The sequence below is a fragment of the Gopherus evgoodei genome, chromosome 2 (genome assembly GCF_007399415.2).
Source record: "Gopherus evgoodei ecotype Sinaloan lineage chromosome 2, rGopEvg1_v1.p, whole genome shotgun sequence".
NCBI classification, from domain to species: domain Eukaryota; kingdom Metazoa; phylum Chordata; order Testudines; family Testudinidae; genus Gopherus; species Gopherus evgoodei.
Window position 1 is genome coordinate 296787143 of NC_044323.1, and position 18645 is coordinate 296805787.

An 18645-nucleotide genomic window follows, 5' to 3' on the forward strand; every position below is an offset into this window, starting at 1 on the left:
AGTAATGCCAGATGAAAACCAAGCTGCTGACAAATCATTACATTGTAAAAAATAATCAGACTCTCTAGTTCAAATGAAGAAGGGCACTCATTCTATGTTGCACCATTCACACAGAAAATCAGAACGCAACCTTTTTTCTCTCTAAGCCTCTCTTCCATTTAGTACAACTACTAAATGAAAAGATATTTTAAAGTCAGAGCTACTTCTTCAAAACTAAGTTAGGTCATGCTCTTTTGTGCTGTTTAGGACAATATTCTTGGTATGTCATTCCAATGCACAGGTCACATCTCTCTTAACATCCTTTAGCAAGGAACAAAACCACCTATCTCTTATGAGAAACAGATTTTTGTTGCTTACCACTAGAGTGGATTTGATTTAAATCAATTATGATCTAAATCACTAGTCAGGAAGACTAGGGACCACCCTGATCACCTACTCTGACCTCCTGTATAACACAAGCCAGAGAAGTTCCCAAAATAATTCCCCGAGCAGAAATTTTAGAAAAAACAGCCAATCTTGATGTAAAAATTAGCAATGATGATGGAGAATCCACCAGGATCCTTGGTAATACATTTCAATGGTTAATTACTCTCAGGCCATGTCCACACACTACCACTTTTTCACACTTCTGAGTGATGTAAGTTATACTGACAAAACACCCCCCTGAGCAACCTAAGTTAAACTGACAGAAGTGCCTCGGTGGCCAGCGCTATGTTGGTGGGACAGCTTCTCCCACCAACACAGCTACCGCCGCTCGTGAGGTGGTTTTATTGTGTTGATGGGAGAACTCTCTCCCGCTAGCACACAGCAGCTACATAAGCAATCTTACAGTGGCGCAGCAGCATTGTTACACCTGTACCACAGTAAGCTCGCTATTATAGACATGACCTCTACAATGGTTTGTCTACATACAAAAGTCATCCCAATGTAACTATAATGAGATAGCCTGCTCTGAGTTATACCAGGGGTTCTCAAACTTCACTGACCACAACCCTCTTCCTACATGACCCCAGAAGCAGGGACCAAGCCTGAGTCTGCCCAAACCCTGTTGCCCCAGGCAGAGGAAGACCAAAGTCAAAAGTCCAAATCCCACCGCCCCAGTGGCCAAAGCGGAAGCTGAACGGCTTCAGCCCTGGGGGGCCTATAACCTGAGCCCTGCCAGTCAGGGCTGATGCCAAAGCCCGAGTCACACAGCCCAGGGCTGAAGCCCTTGGGCTTGGGACCCGGGCAGTGGGGCTCAGGCTTTGGTCCTGGGTAGCATGGCTCAGGCTTCAGCTCCGGGCCCCAGCATGTCTAACGCCAGCCCTGGTGACCCATTAAAATGAGGTCCCGACCCACAGTTTTAGAACCACTGAACTATACCCATATGTTGGTGCTTATACTTACTCTTGTAAAAGAAGGGGAATAACGTACACCAGCATAAGGCATCCTTACAACTGCATCAGCACTTAGAGTTGTATGGATATAATTATTTCAATTACAAAGATTACCCACCTAAACAAAATAGTTATACCGGTTTAAAAACTGGTTAGACAATCCCAAGTGTCTCAAGATTAAAGATCCCTTGTGTGATCTTTTCACAGGTACAAAGAGTGTAAGGTCTTTTCTAAGGAAAGGAGTTGCACCAGTTTCAATCAAAGTGGTCTTTTTAAGCCAGTAGAAACTCCAGTATATCTATTCTTGTAGCTGTTCAAGAGTGGATTATTTTGGTTCAAACTAAGTAAGAGTGCCTACACAACCTCTCTTACCTTTTAAAAATGTCAGTTCAACTCCAACCTTAAATTAGCAAAGAATCCTGTGGCACCTTATAGACTAACAGACGTTTTGGAGCATGAGCTTTTCATGGGTGAATACCCATTTCTTCAGATGCATGTGTAGCATTCTTCAGGCATGCATCTGAAGACGTGGGTATTCACCCACGAAAGCTCATGCTCCAAAACGTCTGTTAGTCTATAAGGTGCCAGAGAACTCTCTGCTGCTTTTACAGATCCAGACTAACACGGCTACCTCCCTCTGATACTTAACCTTAAATTAAACCATTGCAACTATCTCGTTTAATCAAGCTCTAAGAGAAAGCTGGGAAGATCAGCTACGCTAATCAAAACCACACGATCAATGTTAGGGAGTTCACCCATATTAACCAGAATAGGCAAATGTTCCCCTGGGAGCATCCTGGGCCTGGGCGCTCAGGCAGGCCGGGCTGTGCTGCCTGCACAGCGCTTCCGGCCTCCCCGCTCCGAGCGGCCCAAGCCCCTGCCATGGGCTCTCGTGAGGCGCGGCTCAGCGACGACCCCTCCCAGGGCCGCAGCAGGAGGCTCTCCGGGGCCGTGTCCGGCCGGGCGGCGCCTGGCGCGAGGAGCCGAGCCGAGCCCCCGGGCCCCGCCACTCACCGGGCTCCAGCAGATGAGCGGGTCGGTGTCGGGATCCTCCACCAGGGTCCACAGCTTGGTGAGGAAGGCGGGGACGTTGCTGCCGCCGGGGCCCGCGCCGCCCCCAGCCGCCGCCGGCGCCTCCATCCCCGCGGGGCCCGGCCGCGGGCCCACGAGAGGCCGGGCTCGCCGAGGCCCGGAGCGCCGCAGGAGGCCGCGGGGCCCAGCCGCCGAGACAGAGGCGGGGGCCCGGCTCGCCGCGGGTGCTTAGCGCCGCCTCCCCCCGCCGCGGGGCCCGGCCGCGGCCTGCGCACTGAACCCCCCGGAGCCCAGCATGGCCGCCGCCATCTTGGGACGCCTCACGGTGACGGCCCAGCCCCCTTCCGAGCCAGCCGGGCGCATGCGCGCCCTCCTCGCTGTCTCCACCCCCTCCCCGGCAGGTCCAGAGTTCTGCGCTTGCGCTAACCCGAACCCCTTCCCAAGCACAGGCTGGAATGAGGCGCATGCGCACGTCGCACCCAAGTGAGAGGGAAATGATAGAAAGCGCATGCGCTGGAGCCAGTGGCTCTTCTGACCTTTGACCCCCTGACCATAGTCCGCTTGGGACCGGAATGTTTTTCTCAGCCGTGCGGTGCAGAATGGCCTGTCCCGGGATAGCCCGCTCCCCTGGGGAGGAACCGGGAAATATTCCCGAGTACCCCGGGAGGGGGCGGGGCACCGTGACCTCTGACCTCCCGCACGTGGTGTGAGGAGGAGGAGCAGCGCGGCGCACGCGGGACTCGTGGAGCCGGAGCTGGAGGAGCTCCCTGCCGGGAAGGAGCCATGGAGCGGGCGGGGGGGAGCCGCCGGGTGAGGCGGGGCCCCGTGCTGGGGGAGGGGGGATCGCGTTCTGCGCCCAGTCATGCCCAGCATGTGCTCGGCGCTGTACAACCTCCTCCCCCCCCGCCCCGGTCCCTGTCCCAGTCCCACAGAGCGCCAGGCTTATTCAATGACTAAGCGAGCAGACGTGCTGGGGGAGAGGGGATTTTCGTGTAATTTAAGCCAGGTCACTTCCTTCCTGGGGACCGGTGAGCGGCCTGCAGCCCATAGCTGGAGGGCGGATGGGGAGAGATTCTTAGACCCGTAACTGGAGCGAGATATGTGAAGGCAGGCCTGGCTTCGGGGCTGGGACCTTTATGGTCTATCCATGTCTGTTCGTGTGCGAGCTTCCTTTTTCTGTTGTAAAAGTGTGGCGCGAGTGTTTTCTGGTGAATGTAATTGACAACGCTGAGTAAATCTTGGTTGTAACTTCAGTGAGACCTGTTTATCCTCACTTGTGCTTATGAGAGTTATAGTATCGTGCAGCTTTAAGCCAGACTGTGTGCACATGTGGAGTGTTTGTGATACACTGCTGATAGTGTCTGTTGTTTTCCCCCATTCATTAATGGACTCAGCAGCACATCTGTATGGAAACAGACATTTATCCAAGGTTTCAAAGGTAACCACTTAGGATACTTCTCTGCTGTAAGCAAGGCTAGCTCACAGTTCACATATTACAAAATCCAGCATTGCTTGAACTCCCTTTCCTGCCCTCCCTAACTCCCCAGGGTTTACCCCGGACCCCAGGAGTCCTAGTATGAAAGAGCAGTTTGAATGTTGCAAGCAGGTCGCCTTTCTGCAGCGGTACAAGAGGGCCCTAACTGCGTAAGGGGTGGTGATGGGACCGGTGACTGACTTACAGGCTATGAAAGGCTTTTATCTGAGGGTGGGGATGTGTATGTGAAGGGACTCTTTGGGAGGAATTTTCTGAGGGGAATCAATGGGAGGGAGGGAGGCCCACAGGTTGGGTTCAGGCCACTCCTGGGCAACAGATAGGCAGCACCGAGTGGCTGAAAGGTTCCAGAAGAGTGATAACTAGAGCCTAGAGAGAGGTGATACAAAAGGTAGATTCCAGGAGCCAGAGCTGGGGTTGGAGAGTGGTTCGGTGACAAAGCTGTGCCCTCGGTAGGAAGAAGAAAATAAATACATTAGGAGCTAGAGAAAGAGGAAGGCAAGTGTAGGCCCACAACTTAGTGGAGAACAAGAGCTAATAACGGGCAGCACCAAGAAAGCTGAGGTGTTCAGTGCCTATGCTGGTTCAGGCTTCACTAAACAGGTTAATAGTGACCGAATGGTTAACACAATATTAACAACAAGGGGGGTGGGGGGGAACACAGCCATAATGGGTGGGAGACTGGGGAAAGGACAGGTTAAATGATATCTAAACAAGCTAGATGTATTCCATTTAGCAGGATCTGACAAAATTTGCCCTAGGGTGCTGAAGAAACCAGCTGAAAACTGGAACCATTAGTGATCCTCTTTAAGAACTCATGGAGGACATGCGCGGTCCCAGAGGACTAGAGAAGGGCAAACCTAGTACCTACATTAAAAAGGGGAACAAAGAAGACCTGGGGAATTGTAGACCAGTCAGCCCAACTTTGATACCTGAAAATATACCGGAACAAACTATGAAAGAATGTTTGTAAACATCTAGAGGATAATAAGGTGATAAATAATAGCTGATATGGATTTCTCAAGAACAAAACATGCAAAACTAACCTAATTTCCTAGAGGATGAGGGGAAGCGGTAGATATGATATATCTTGATTTTTTTAGTAACACTTTCGAGATGGTCCTACAAGACAATCTCATAAACAAACTAGGGAAATGTAGTCTTAGTTAAATTACTATACGGTGGGTGCACAAATGGTTGAAAGATCATGCTCAAAGCGTAGCTGTCAATGGTTTGCAGTCAAACTGGGGGACTGTATCTAGTGGGGTCCTGCAGAGGTCAGGCCTGGGTGCGCTTAGGAGAGGTTGCAAACGCTTTGGAGAGCAGGATTAGCGTTCAAAATGACCGTGACACATTGGAGAATTTGGTCTGAAATCAGCAAGATGGAATTCAATAAGTACTATGCCTAGGAAGGAAAAGTCAAATGCACAACTACAAAATGAGGAATGACTGGCTAGGCAGCAGTACTGCTGAAAAGGATTTGAGAATTATAATGGGTCTTCAATTGAATGAGTCAATAACCTGAAGTAGTTGTGAAAAAGGCTAATACAGGCAAGTCTCATCTTAGACAGGGGTTTGGTTCCATGGTTGTCACGTAAAGTGAAAACCGCGTATAGTTGAAATTATATCCCCAAGCCCTTTAACCCCTGCCCGCAGCTCCGGCGGCCGGGCTGGGGGGGCATTTAAAGGGCTCCAACGGGCTCCTCGCCATCCTTTAAATGCCCCCCGGCCCAGCCACTTGAGCTGTGGGTGGGGTTTAAATCCCCCTGGCCCCACTGCCGGAGCTGCGGGCAGAGTTTAAAGGGCTCCACCGGGCTTCCCGCCGCAGTGGGGAGCCCGGAGAAGTCCTCTAAATCCCACCTGCAGCTTTGGCAGCTGGGCTGGGGCTGGCATTTAAAGAGCCGGGAGCTTCATGGTGGCTGGAGCCTCGGGCCCTGTAGTTCGCCCTGGAGGCTACCAGCCACCTCTGCAGCTGGGAGCCCCCTGGGTGATTTAAAGGCCCTGGGACTCCCAGCCACAGCTGGTGCCCAGGACCTTTAAATCTTGAGGCCACGCCCCCCAGTCCAGTGGTACGCGTAAAGTTGAAATCGTGCATGTTAAATGCACGTAAATTGCGAGAAACCTGTATCATTCTGGGGTGAATTAACAGGGCCTTCATGTGTAAAATGCTGGAGATAACTGTCCCGTTTTACTGGGTGCTGGTAAGGCCTCGGCCTGGAGTACTGAGTCCAGCTCTGGGCACCAGGCTTTAGGAAAGATGTGGAAAAATTGGAGTGAGTCCAGAGGAGAGCAACAAAAATAATAAAAGGGTTAAAAAGCCCTGGGCATGTCTAGCCTTGAGGAAAGTAGACTGTGGGGAGACCTGATCAGTCTTCAAGTATGTTAAGGGCTGTTGTAAAAGGATGGTGATCAGTTGTTCTCCATGGCTGCTGAAGGTAGGAAAAGTAGCAATGGCCTTGGTCTGCAGCAAGGGAGATTTAAGTTAGACATTAGGAAAAACTTTCTAATTACTTAAATACTAGAACAGGCTTCCAAGGAAGTTGCGGAATCCCTGTCCTGGGAGTCTTGTAAGAACAGATTGGACAAACACCTGTCAGGGAAGGTCGAGGTGTTCTTGGCACTGCCTCAGCACAGGGGGCTGGACTAGCTGACCTCCTGAAATCCTGTGCACTCCTCTTTCTACAGTTAAGGGAATTGGCATGAAGATGAACCGTGTCTTACTTGTGTTGGTGAAGCAGGCCCCCCGGAGACTCCTCCTAGCAGGGAGGGGCAAATTGAAGTAACTCACAGCAGCATTTCTGGGAAGTCATCAAGTTTGTGAACCTTACTTGTGTCCCTCTCAGGTCTGGTCTGTGCGGATCAGTTTTACCAGCATAGCAATGTACTGCTGTAGCTGTAGCAATAAAACCCTGGCATGGTTCTGCAGAAGTTCTATGGCCAGTTGCCTGAACTGGTGTAACTGAGCACGCTGGAGGGGTTTGCTGGTATAACTGCACTAGCCAAATCCTCCGAGGGTAGACAAGGCCTGAGACTGTGGCTAACTGTGAGGATATGATCTCTTCAGGGGGAGACCACTGGGGGTTCTGTGCAGTGATGCTTGTGCTTTTCTTTCAGCTGTCCATTCCCAGTACCCAAGTGCTGGAGGAGCAGGCCCAGGAAAGTGATGACCTGACAGACAGCGAAGAGAGCATCTACTCTGGGCTGGAGGATTCTGGAAGTGACAGCAGCACGGAGGAGGAGGAGGCAGAGGACCAGGGCAATGGTGATGAAGGGACGCTGAAAGGCAGTTCACTCTCCAAGAAGGCACAAGTAAGTGTGAAATGTCAGAACATGTCCGTATAATACGAGTGTCTTGTAGCTGTGCCCTGAGTTCTCTCTTAAAACGTAACTTTGCCTAGAAAGACAATTTCATGCCTAAGAAACCTGGGCTCTCCTCCCGCATCCCCTGTCAACAATTTATGTGGGTCACATGCTGAATGATTTTCCAGGTAGAGAGACTCCTCCATGAGAAACCCTCATGGCTTCAGTTTGCAGGGCATGGTGGTCGGGGAAGAAGGTTTGTGGTTTGTGTGCATGTGAACCAGGATAATGACACATCTCATGCGGGCGAATCTCTTATTATGGGGCGGGGTTGCTTATTAAGCATGTGGTTTATTGTTCTGTGTGGTGACATCGGACACACTTCTGAGATTTCTGGCTGGGATGATTAAGTTGGGGTTGGAACAAGGGGTGGGACTAGATGACCTCCTGAGATCTCTTCCAACCCTAATCTTCCATGGTTCTATGATTGTATCATTCAGCTGCTGTGCAAAAATGGCGCGAGAACTGAGGGTTGGGGAGCAGCGGTTCTGGCAGAGGAGATGTGCGTTTACTGCAGGGAGATGGCATAGGAAGCTGGAGTGTTACTTGCATATTGTTAATTAAAGGAAGTCTAGTTTTCCTGCATTTCTAGAGTGAGATACTTCACTCTCCCATGCCGCCTTCCAGCTGAATGCAAATACTAACCCGGGTACAGCTCCTGTGAGCCACTGGTATAATTTTTGTGTCACAGATTAAGAAACTGAGGCACAAGATCATGAGTAGAGTAGGAAAATAAGTAATTTACAATGAGCAAGTTAAAATTTTGTAACTGCCACATTTTTAAACACTAATACCGTGAGCGTTTATTTCACTGTGAAACCCTGTGTACATTAACACACTGTGAAAGAACAGCACTGGGATTGCCACAGTGGCCAAGGTGGAACTCTGGTCTGGTCTCTGACAGGTGCTCCAGAGGAAGGTGTAAGCGCCCCTCATAGACAGGTGTGGGATAATCTGCCTCCACATTCGGTCTCTTTCGAACTCCTTGTGGTGAGATTAGTTTAAACCCTGAAGGGTGAGGTTTAAGGGCTTGTTTTCCTAGCCTTGGCTTGGCCTGAGAAGGGAAGTGATTTACAAACAGCTCAAGCAGCCAGTGGCAGAGGCGGGAGTAGAAGCAGGGTTCTGGCCTTGGAGCATGTCCCATGAGCAAGGCTCCGTGTCTATCATGAAAGTCACGGGTTCTGTGACTTTCCGTGAGTTCAGTGACTCCTGCAGTGGCCAGTGTTGCTGACCTCGGGGTCAACTGCTCAGTGGCTCCAGGGACAGCCCGAGCAGCGGCCGGTGAGGCTAACTTCGGTGGTAGTCACACTGGCCACTGCTTGGCGACCCCAGCAGCTGGCCTCGGGGACCACCTGAGCAGCGGGGCCCCGGAGGCCCCCCAGAGCAGCCCTCCTGAAAAGCGGGGCCCCGGAAGCCCCCCAGAGCAGCACTCCCCCAGAAGCGGGGCCCTGGGGCCCCCAGCTATGATTTAGTCAGGGGTATTTATAGTAAAGATCGTGGGCTGTGAATTTTTGTTTGTTGCCTGTGACCTGTCCATAATGCTTACTAAAAATACCTGTGACTAAATCGTAGCCTTACACACGAGCCCATGAACCAGACTGTTCCCTGTTGTTCTACTCGTGGGCCTGTCGCTATGTGTGGGTGCAGCTGGGGTGCAGGGGTGGCAGTGAGCAGAGTACCTTCAGTAACTGAGAATTGCTGGAGAGGATTGTGAATTCAGCGCCTTCCTGTCTGAAAGCCACAGCTGGTTCCCTGCTGGACCCGTGTCAAGTTTCTTGGCCCCCTCCTCAGCATTTCTGTAGCCCCTCAACTGTGCTGGAGTTTACTCCTCTGGTTCGACTCCATGCTGGGTCGTGCTGCTGTCCTTCAGGAGCTCGCGGGCAGGTTGCTGGGAAGCAAAGCCGTGATGATACCGCTTAAGTAAAGTCAACCCCAGCATAATCCTGTGCCCGGAGTCGTCTCGAGCACCGTTTGTGCTGCCTTCTTTCCTCATCAGCCCGGTCTGTGAAGGGCTGGAGTCAGAGCAGGGAGTGGGCACATCTGAGGAGACAGGCCTTGCTTAGGGCTCCTGGCTGTGTCCCCCCCTTTCGCCTCACTCCTGTTACGAGGCAGGAGTAACTGGATGGCGCTGCAGTGGCATTTTCCTGAGGCAAGAGCCATTTCCCCTCCCTGTCCTGCGCCTCACTTCATACTCTGTGCATGTACGGCCAACACTGCCCTGGTGCCGGGAACAGCCCCGATGGGCATTTTGTGGTGACTGGAGACATGGGAGTGGGAGAGCCTGTTGGGGTCCATGTCCAGCCCCCGGGCCTGTTGGGGACTGCTTCCGGCATACGGGGTGCCTATGCGTTGCAGGTCCGCTCCTGCAGACATAGTGTTGGAATCCAGTTTAAGCTACCACTCTGCCTGCCTTCTGTGGAGGAGGGGCAGCTGAGGGGTTCCGCACAAGGAAAAGCGATCAGACGTGTCCGACTTGGCCAGGATTCCTTTTTTATTTCACTTTTAAAACAAAATTCCTTACCACGTTTTCAGGAATTTTCCAGTGTTTGTTAAACAAGAGCCTCCTCTCCTCTCCTCTCCTCGGTTCTGCAGCGAAGTCATAATACAGGATTTATCATAAGCAACCAATGTGGAACAGACAGTAAATGATGAGAGGTCTTGCATTTCTCCAGCAGCTTGCTGATCCCCAAGCACTTTGTGGATACAGAGCCCATAAGCAAAGGTGAATGCGGCCATCTGTAGAGTGGAACGGAGCAGCTGTTTAACAGCACTGTTACCAGATTTGCCCATTACTTTGGGGTATGCTCATTCATTCAGGTTACCCTTCTGGGGAAGGGGATTCTGTCATTCTATCAATGTGCTGCTTGTGTCACTTGTGTTTTCACATGGAGCTCTACTTCCTTCTGCAAGTCCCCTCCCAGTGGAGCTCTGCTGCAGGACCTAGGCTCCCCAGGCTGGGTTCCTCCAGCCCCAGAACCAGATGAACACACACACACCCACACATACATTAATAGAGCAAGTCTGAACGGACTGGGTCAGTCAGCACTGTCAAGCTGACCCCTTATATGTCTGTGGACTCCTGGGGCTGGATGAAGCAGCACATTCAAGCTGCCCCCCATTATGTGCCCCTGGGCTCCATAGACTGGGTCAAGCAGCACTGTCAAGCTGTTACCCTCATGTGTCCCAGAATCAGCACGTCCCTATCCCCACTCTCACATCACAACTGTACTGGCAGTAACCTACTGGATGAGCAAACCCCACAGGATTTTGGGCACTGCGGGGATCATTAGCTTAGGTAAAAGAAGCGTTGCTGCAGAGTGACTGGAGGAAGCTAAAAACACAAAAGAGTAAAGTTCAAGAGAGAGAGAAGCACCCAGCTTAGCCATACAAGTTATTTATTGAATATTAGTGATAACTGCACAAGGAGCCTAAACCAACCCAACCTACGTTATTAAAGGTTAATACCGCAGGCAGAAAGGAAAACAGAGAGAGAGAGAAAGCGGGGGGATCTCACCCACTCCATGAGCCTTGAACTGGTCGGGGTTCCCAGGTGATGGTGGTAGCTGAGGGTCCTGAGTGCTGCAGACAGGCAGAGCCCCTAGCACCATCAGTCAGGAGAAGATGGAGTCCCAGTGGAACTGATACATAGTTTGGATCTAAGCATCAGAACACTGACTGGAGGGTGAGTAGGGATTTTTGTAGAGAAAATACAATGCTTGAAGGCAGAACACTAGCTTTGTTTGTAGGTAAGCTGATGACTCCAGGGTTTTCTTTAGACTAGACAATAGGAGCTGATCACTCTTGGCTATGGGTGGTGTTTTCTTCCAGGGAGCTCACAATGCAACTAGGCTGCTTCAGTATTTGGATATCAGTTAAGGATTCATGACTAGAATTGGTCTGATAATTGCTGAGCTGGGTGAGGGCAGACTAGGTTAATTAGCATCTGGAGCAGAGATTCCCATGATGCAGTGCTTCCCTGTCTTTTCTGGTCCCAGAGTTCAGTGCAGTTCTCAATTTACATACAGAATGGAGAACAGAGATGTCTTCCTGTCCCATCTCTCATGCAGATGAGGCTAGGCGAGTTGTCTCTGTTCTCCATTCCATATGCTAATGGAGATGTCTTAATCTTCTCACCCTTGGCAGGAGGGTCTAGGTGTGTCTCCCAATGCCCTTCACTGCTCTCTGCAAGTTTTTTCCTCTGACGGGTTTTGATTTAAGCAAAGGCTGCAGGGGGGGCTGGGGGGAAGGTGTCATGCATGAGTCAGGCTGGATACTGCACCCTGGTTGCCCAAGAACACAGAGGTGACTTATATCAGCACACGATAACCTTACATAACCGAGGATCCTGGCTAGCATTAAGGGACATTTAGGGAGGCAGAATTAAATCACTAATGTAAGAATTTCCTCCGGACCCGACTCCTCTAGAGGGATCCGGGCTTATTAATAACTGCAAGAAGTAAGTAAGTAAATAAATAGAACTGGTTGTGTCCCATGCAAAGGATGCAACCTCCAGCAGCACTGCACCTTGTAGTGACTCTGCCGGGGCACCGGTTCGGTGCTAACTCAGAAAAATGGGCTTTTTCCCCTGCAATTTCCCATGGTTGTTACCAGTGGTGCGATGTGGACAAGGAGCCAGCAACGGCCGGTATCTTATCTACAATATCCCCTGGCCCTGCTGCCAGCAGAGTTGGAGGTGGTGGTTCGGATGCTGCCAGCTGGCCTGTTGCTACCAGAGTTGCCCAAATTGTAGCAAGGGTAGGAACTGTGCGGGGGGCAAGGCCCAAAGGAAGAGCAGCATCTATCCAATTCTCTGCGTGTCTTGGTCTCTTATCCAAACTCTAACCTGACCCTGCTGAGCACACAGCTCTGGCAGGCCCCCAGTACAGGCAACGGGCTGAATCCTTCATGTGTGATTGCACCGAGGCTGAAAATGGACTTCTGACTTGGATGCAAGAGTGGGGGTGAGGCAGACAGCTGCAGTCAGATGCAATCGGATACAAGTGTAAAAGGCACCACAGCTAATTGCCGCTGGGTAGAAAGGCTTCCTTTTGTAGACGCTTTCCCAAGTTCCAAGGTTTAAAGTGAATATTTGGAAATGTTGATTGGATTAGGTGCCCTGTTCTAAACCCGCCTGGCAACTCGTTCTGCAGGGGGTGTTGAAAGCTGGCTGCTGGAGCTGTGTTTGATGGTGGGTGCTAGGCGCAGCTAGCATAGATGGGGCCTGCATGTCCTGTCTGATCTACCCTCTCCCCTGGCGAGTGGCTGCATGGGCGTGTCCAGGCTTTGCTAAGGTGAGAGCTGTGCTGCTCTCCTGCCCGGCAGCCCATGGGCTGTCAAAGGAGCAGGCTGCTGGGGGTAGGTCCTGGTCTGCGGTGCGCACCGCGTCAAATGCAGCTCCTCTTGGGCACCCTGCCATGTGGCTGAACAGTTTGGCCTTTGCCGAGGGACTAGCCAAACGGTGTCAGCCCTCACCTCAGCAACCAGGCTTGGCCTGTTGGACGGCGCTAGAGCAGGGCTCCTGACCCACGCCAGTGGTAGAGGCCGCTCGTTTAAACCTGGCTGTGTTGCCCCGGGTGGAACACACAATCTCCAGGATGCCTCTCCATGGCCCTGGGTGCAATGTAAAATCCCTGGTCTGTGCTCATACCTACCTCCCCCGGCCCAGCCTGGAAACAGCCTGCTCTTCTCCTTGTTTTCTGCTCAAGTGATTTGCTGGGTGTCTGTGGCTGGTGCCTGAGAAGTAGCAGAAGAAGGGACCAGCAAAGATCAGTAACTGCTGGTGTGGAGGTGGTGGTTTTGGTACAGATTCATGGCTCTGCATTGTGGGGCCTGGCAGGGCACGGGACCCTCTTGGGGTTTGCATGGACCCTGGTGCTACCTGATCAGGGTTGCTTTCTAGCTTCTGTCCCTGAAAGGAAGTCCCAATATCAGGCAATGTGCAGTGACCTGAGGTTGGGGCTTCTCTTCCCCATCCCCTGCACTAAAGCCCTTCTGGGACAGCTTCTTCGGCTAATCAAGCACCCAGAGATCCCCAGACGCTCCCAGGGACCTCTGTCGCCCGGCCAGAGTTGTTCTCTGGTCCACCCAGCAGGAGCAAGACGCCTAGATTGCATCTTGAGTCTGAACTAGGAAGGGGATTGGGCCCCATTGGCGCAGTGTTGGAGAGCACCTGGGAACACGGTACGGTGTGTTGCTGTGGTGGGCAGGGGTCGAGGAAAGAGCAGTAAAGGGTGGGGAGAGGCTGTGAAGGGGAATTTGCCTCACCCAGCCAGACTGTGGAAGCTTCAGGGAGGAAGGCCCAGGTTGAGCGTCCCCACCACCAGATCATGTGGATTCTCGGAGGCTCCTGGGCATTAAAGCTCCCACGCTGGTAAGGCCTGGAAGCTCTTGCAGTGGGGCAGAACACAGAGTGACAGAGCATCCTGCCGATCCGCTGTGGAGGGGGAGGACGCTTATGGGGGGTGACGAGATGGATGCTGCTGGGGAGCAAAGCTCTCCTTCTGTTCAGGAGCCATGCAATCAACTTCCTTCCCTAGCCCCCGGCTGTCTCGCCGCGCTGCCTCTCGTTGGGCACCTGCTGGACAGCAACAGCCACTTGAGTCCATGGATGACCCAGGATCCAGTCCGAGTGGGGAGATGCTGAACGGAGTTGCACGGCGCTGCCCCGTTGCCCTTGGGGCCCAGAGCCAAAGGGCCATTCCCCTGCCTGTCAGCAGGCACGAGGCGTCTATTCTTCGTGCCTGCCTAGGTTACAGAACTGTGCAGTGATTAGGCTGTCGCTGTCGGGTTAGATTTCCTGCTGAGGACTTCCAGCATGTGACAGGCCGTGCTTTCCTCCTGGGCAGCCCTGTGCTGAACAGAGCGGCCTGATTCCAGAGAAGCCCAGCAGCCTGCTGTTGAAGGCCACGCTGAGCTGGTTATTGGCTGCTTTTATGATCCAGGAAGCCCCCTCAGCCCCACTGGTCTCTCTGGGGCCCTGTGAAAGGGTCTGGAATTGGTCTGTCCTACGCTGGGGATAGGCAGCACTGGGACGCTGTCACAGAGCATGTGCCAAGACTGGCGCTTGGGCCCCGCTGTCTCGAAGGGCCCACTTGGAGAGCTTGATGTCGCGCTCCGTGGTTCAGCAGGGAGATCCGATCGGCCTGTAACATTATTGATATAAACTGGGACCATACAGAACATGGTTTGTTTGAGCAATTGGTCCTGAATTGGCACTCTCAGTCGGGTCCCGCCAAAACTCCATCGTCACACGGCTGCTCTGTTTCTAAAGGATTCGGAGCACTCCCTGGGACGAGTGAGGCCACAGTACGTTCCCCTCCATGCTGCCCAGTCACTGCTTCTTAGCCCCAGGTCTTTGTCTGTTCGCACTTCCGAGGCCTGCTCAGGCTCTTCCTGGGTCTGAAACAACCTACACATTTCCCGAGGCAGGCGCTGCCTTCTCGCTGACAGAAGGCCTTGCCTGCTGTGTTTACGAACCGTAGGCCGGTTCATGGCACTCGATGGCAGCTGCTGCTGCTTTCGTCCCAGGGCATCTCAGCCAGTGTGATCCCCGCAGCAGGGCTTTGGACTGGCAAGCTAGTGTGGTGTCTGTGAGACTTGCGACGCCTTCCCCAAGCAGCTCGCAGTGAGGCTAGAGTGGCCAGGGGTGAGTTAGTAGCTGCTGCTAACCAATGTGGTGCTAGCTTCCCTCTGTTTTAGTGATGGATAAGCAGAGGCTGCAGACCCCACCCTTTGGCTCGCTTCCCCCAGGAAATATGTGCCACTGAGGTGTCGGCTCTTCCAAAGGAGAAACCCTCTCCCCAGCGCCTGGAGCTGAAGGACCTGCCTCTTCCCACCTTCCTCTTGGCTGGCGCTGGTGCTTGGTTTGGCGTGGCGGTTGCTTTGTTGAGTCCAGTTAGAAAGCAGCAGGCTATGCTTCTTTGGAGGGGGATGTCTGCACGGCTTTCTCCTGAGCCTCAGTGCTGGGCTGGGGCCTCTCCGTGCTCAGCACGAGGGCTCGTAAACGTCTTTAGCAACTGTCCCAGCCATCAGCCCCGGGCTGCACCAGTTGGTACACGCTGCCTCCAAATTCACTGCACTGGCAGAGCGTAGGTGTTCCAGGTTGGTGGGTGCAGCTGATGGAGGGTAGCAGCCACACAGAGACTCCCAGTTACAGTAGGACTGGGGAGCCTAGAGGTCTGCTTCTGGGGCACGTGTGGAGCTGTGAGCTGGGGAGAGCTGCCCTGATAACAGCTGGTCAGAGCCAAGCCCTGTAGCCCTTTAGGCTCCTCCAAGAGGACTAGACTCCGGAGGCTAATGTCCAGTTACCCCTCCCGTGCTCCTGGAGGCCCAGAGCAGTGAGACCCAGAGGAGTCTGGCCTGGTGAGTGCCTCTGTGAGATGCTGGCGGCTCTAACACGGCTACTGGGAGGGAGGCTGGGGCTGGCGCAAATAGGTTGGGGCAGCTGCAGCCAGAAGATGAGCCATTGGTCCTCTGTGTGGGGAGGGGAGGGGACAGGCAGGGGGCATTTGCCTCCGTCTGCAGCTGAAGCCCCCAGCATAAGGGCTCTGGGCCAGGTTATACAGGTCAGCAGACTAGATCCTTCGTGTCCCATCTGATCTTTGGCATCAATGAACGTTTCAGACCCATGCAAACACGTCCTCTGAACTGCAGTGACTGATGTGTTCAAACTCTCCTGCTGTTTGGGGAGCACAGCCCTGGCCGGTCCAGACTCTGGGTAAAGGGCTTTGCTCTGACCCTGGTGGACGTGGTCATTCTCGCTGCCGTTTCTGGATAATACAGGGGGTTGCTTTGGGCCTGTTCGCGTCTGGGCTGTCAGAGCTGCTGCAAAGACTTGGACTCCAGCCAGAAACTCAGCCGGTCTAGCCCGCCTCTGAGGGTATGTCTATACTGCAAGGAGACCCGCAGGGCTGGCCCTCCTACCTCGCAGGGGTCCCACGCCTGAATATCTGCACTGCAAACAGCCCCTTAGCCTGAGCCCCGCAAACTTGAGTCAGCAGCACGGGCCGGCCCTGGGCTTTACTGCAGGGTGACAGACCCCGAGAGCGGACGTGGCTCCCTAGTGAAAGGGGGTTCTGTGGCTTCATCCTAAGCCATATCACATTGCTACCGCACCGTTTGGCCAGGCCCCCGCAGCTGGCCAGCTGAGCCTGGCGGGGACCAGCCCTGGACTGGCAGGGGCTGCTGCAGGTCAGCAGAGAGGTGAAGTGGGAGAGCTGTGGGGTGCAGGCCCAGCAAGGGGGCACAGGAGCTGAAAGAGCCAGGAACTTGCAAGTCCTAATTCTGGCCTTCCCCTGCCTCCCTTGGTTAATCTTCTCGTCGTCCGTGTACCGTTCCCTGCGTGTCACAGGGGGCGGCTGGCTGGCCTCCCAGAAGGGCTGCCAAGAGAAATAGGTGAACAGTTTACACACACACAGCAGGTTGGACTTGCTTTTTCCCCTTTCAAAGTCAAGGCTTCCCTGGTCATTAGCAGGCTCCAGAGAGGAGCACAGACCCCCACCCCACCCTTTTCCATTCAGCCCTGGATGTGGCCCAGCCTGGCAGAACTGCGAAGGAAACCTGGCAGCCCAGACACGACTCTCCCAGCAGGCCTCTGCCATAAACACCAGCGACTGCAGCCCCCCGCTGCTCCCAGCCACGCGCACACGGTCCCACGCGCACGCTCCTGGACTCCCTCGCACATTCGCACTTCACACCAGACTCCTGTGCATGCTTCATGCCTGTTTCTCCCCCACCCACCTGCCACTACTCCTCACTAATCCCGCACCCGGCTCGCTGCTCCCATTCCCCCTCCCCGTGCTGTCACCGGTCACCCCAAATTCATCCCTTCTCCCCTCTCAGCAGCAGCCCCACTTCCCCAGGCCTGCCAGCAGACCAGACATTCACCTTCGCCCCCCTCTTTTCGGAAGGGGGCTGCTGGGTGGAGTGGGGTCCTGGGTGAGCCTGCTCAGGCAAGGGGGGACTGGCTGCGGGGGGAGTGCGCTGGCGCTGGTCTAAGCTGGCCGGGGGGTGAGGAGAGAGCAGGCCTGGGCTGTGGCGTGAGGAGCCCAGCAAAGCCGCTGAGGTTTGCTCAGTCTCCCTGGGCGTGTCTAGGCTGCAGTTCAACACCCGTGGCCGGCCTGCGCCTCGGGCTGCAGAGCTCTGCCATGGCAGTGTAGGAGTCTGGGCTCTGGGACCCTTCCCCCTCACACAGCCCGGCCCGGCCTGCACATCTGTGCTGCAGTGAAAGAGCCCAGAGATTGGGAGCCTGAGTCAGCTGACATGGGGCAGCCCAGTGTTTGTGGACCTACCCCTTGTGGGCCAGGCCCGGGGGCGGGTGGTGGAGCTGCTGCTGCGCTGGGCTGATGAGCTGAGGCAGTGAACCACACGCACCCACCCAGGCCCGAGAGCAACACACACGCACACTGCACATACACACGCGCACACACTCAGCTGCAGCATAGGCCGTGCTTGGTTCAGTCTTTCAGTGCAAAGTGAGATGATGCAGCAGTGGCTGGTGCTGACAGGACTCGTCCAGGAAAGCTGGCTGCTCGCTCTGCTCCAGCAGACTGTGGGGTGGCGGGGATGAGCAGGTCGGACACGCTGTGCCTGCATTTCAGAGTAACGTCTCGGCAGTCGCTTTTTTTTTTTTCTTCAAAGGTGGCATCCCAGGGCTGAGCTTTCCTGATCCCTCGCTATTTTTAAGAGTTTGTTCTGCCGTCCGTCTCCTTCCTTCTGCCTTGATTTCCATTCAGTATTTTCCCTTCTCATTTGTTCTTTCTCCTCCCTTTCCTGATCTTGTCCTGTGTCTCCGGCTGCAGTCTGAGATTGAAGGGCCTCAGCAGAGCTGGATGAGGGGTATGCAGGACTGGAATAGCGGGGGGCTGCGGATCAGGATGGAGGTCTGATTAGCCACCTATGGGAAGTTTTCTTCTCCCACTAATCTCCCCGGCTGCAGCCAGGGACAGTCTCCCGTCCTGTCTGTGCTGGGAACCTGAACTGTTGCCGAAAATGACTTTGAGCAACGTGCTGCCCCGATCCAGCGCCTTTGGTTCCTGTTGGTGCAAACTCTTGTCAGCCCAGGTGACGGGTCCTGGTGCAGCCTTGCTGACTCACCAAGTGCAGACGCAGGCTCACCCCAGGCCCCCTGCGCAGCCTTTGGAGCTTCCCCGGGGACAGGTGTTAGCTCTCAGCGTTGCATGCTGCCCTCTAGTGGACTCCAGTGTGCCAGCGGCTGGGCCTGTTAGAGGCTCCTTTTTGGTTTGATCTCCGAGCAAAGCCCCCGATTTATCCGCCATCCCTATCCGGATGTTCAGGCAGAAGTTCCAGGGGCCCTGATCTGCCAAATGGCTTCACTGCTGCCCTGTGGGTGAGCTGAGCCCCGTCGCGCTGATTCCCAGTCACAGG

General features: G+C 54.0%; 2 protein-coding genes across 3 annotated transcripts in view; one reads left to right on the forward strand and one right to left on the reverse strand.

The window, feature by feature from the left end:
* HSF1 (heat shock transcription factor 1) overlaps window positions 1–2516 on the reverse strand; it is a 108251-nt gene extending 105735 nt beyond the window's left edge. For both annotated transcript variants that reach the window (XM_030554051.1, XM_030554050.1), the window contains exon 1: window positions 2391–2516. In XM_030554051.1, the coding sequence (XP_030409911.1) occupies window positions 2391–2516 (126 nt within the window). The remainder of the gene's footprint in view (window positions 1–2390) is intronic.
* A 423-nt stretch (window positions 2517–2939) lies between these two features.
* BOP1 (BOP1 ribosomal biogenesis factor) overlaps window positions 2940–18645 on the forward strand; it is a 99711-nt gene continuing 84005 nt past the window's right edge. Inside the window, exons 1-2 of the mRNA XM_030554049.1 lie at window positions 2940–3218; window positions 7015–7209. Coding sequence (XP_030409909.1) covers window positions 3192–3218; window positions 7015–7209 — 222 coding nt within the window. The 5' untranslated portion in view covers window positions 2940–3191. The remainder of the gene's footprint in view (window positions 3219–7014; window positions 7210–18645) is intronic.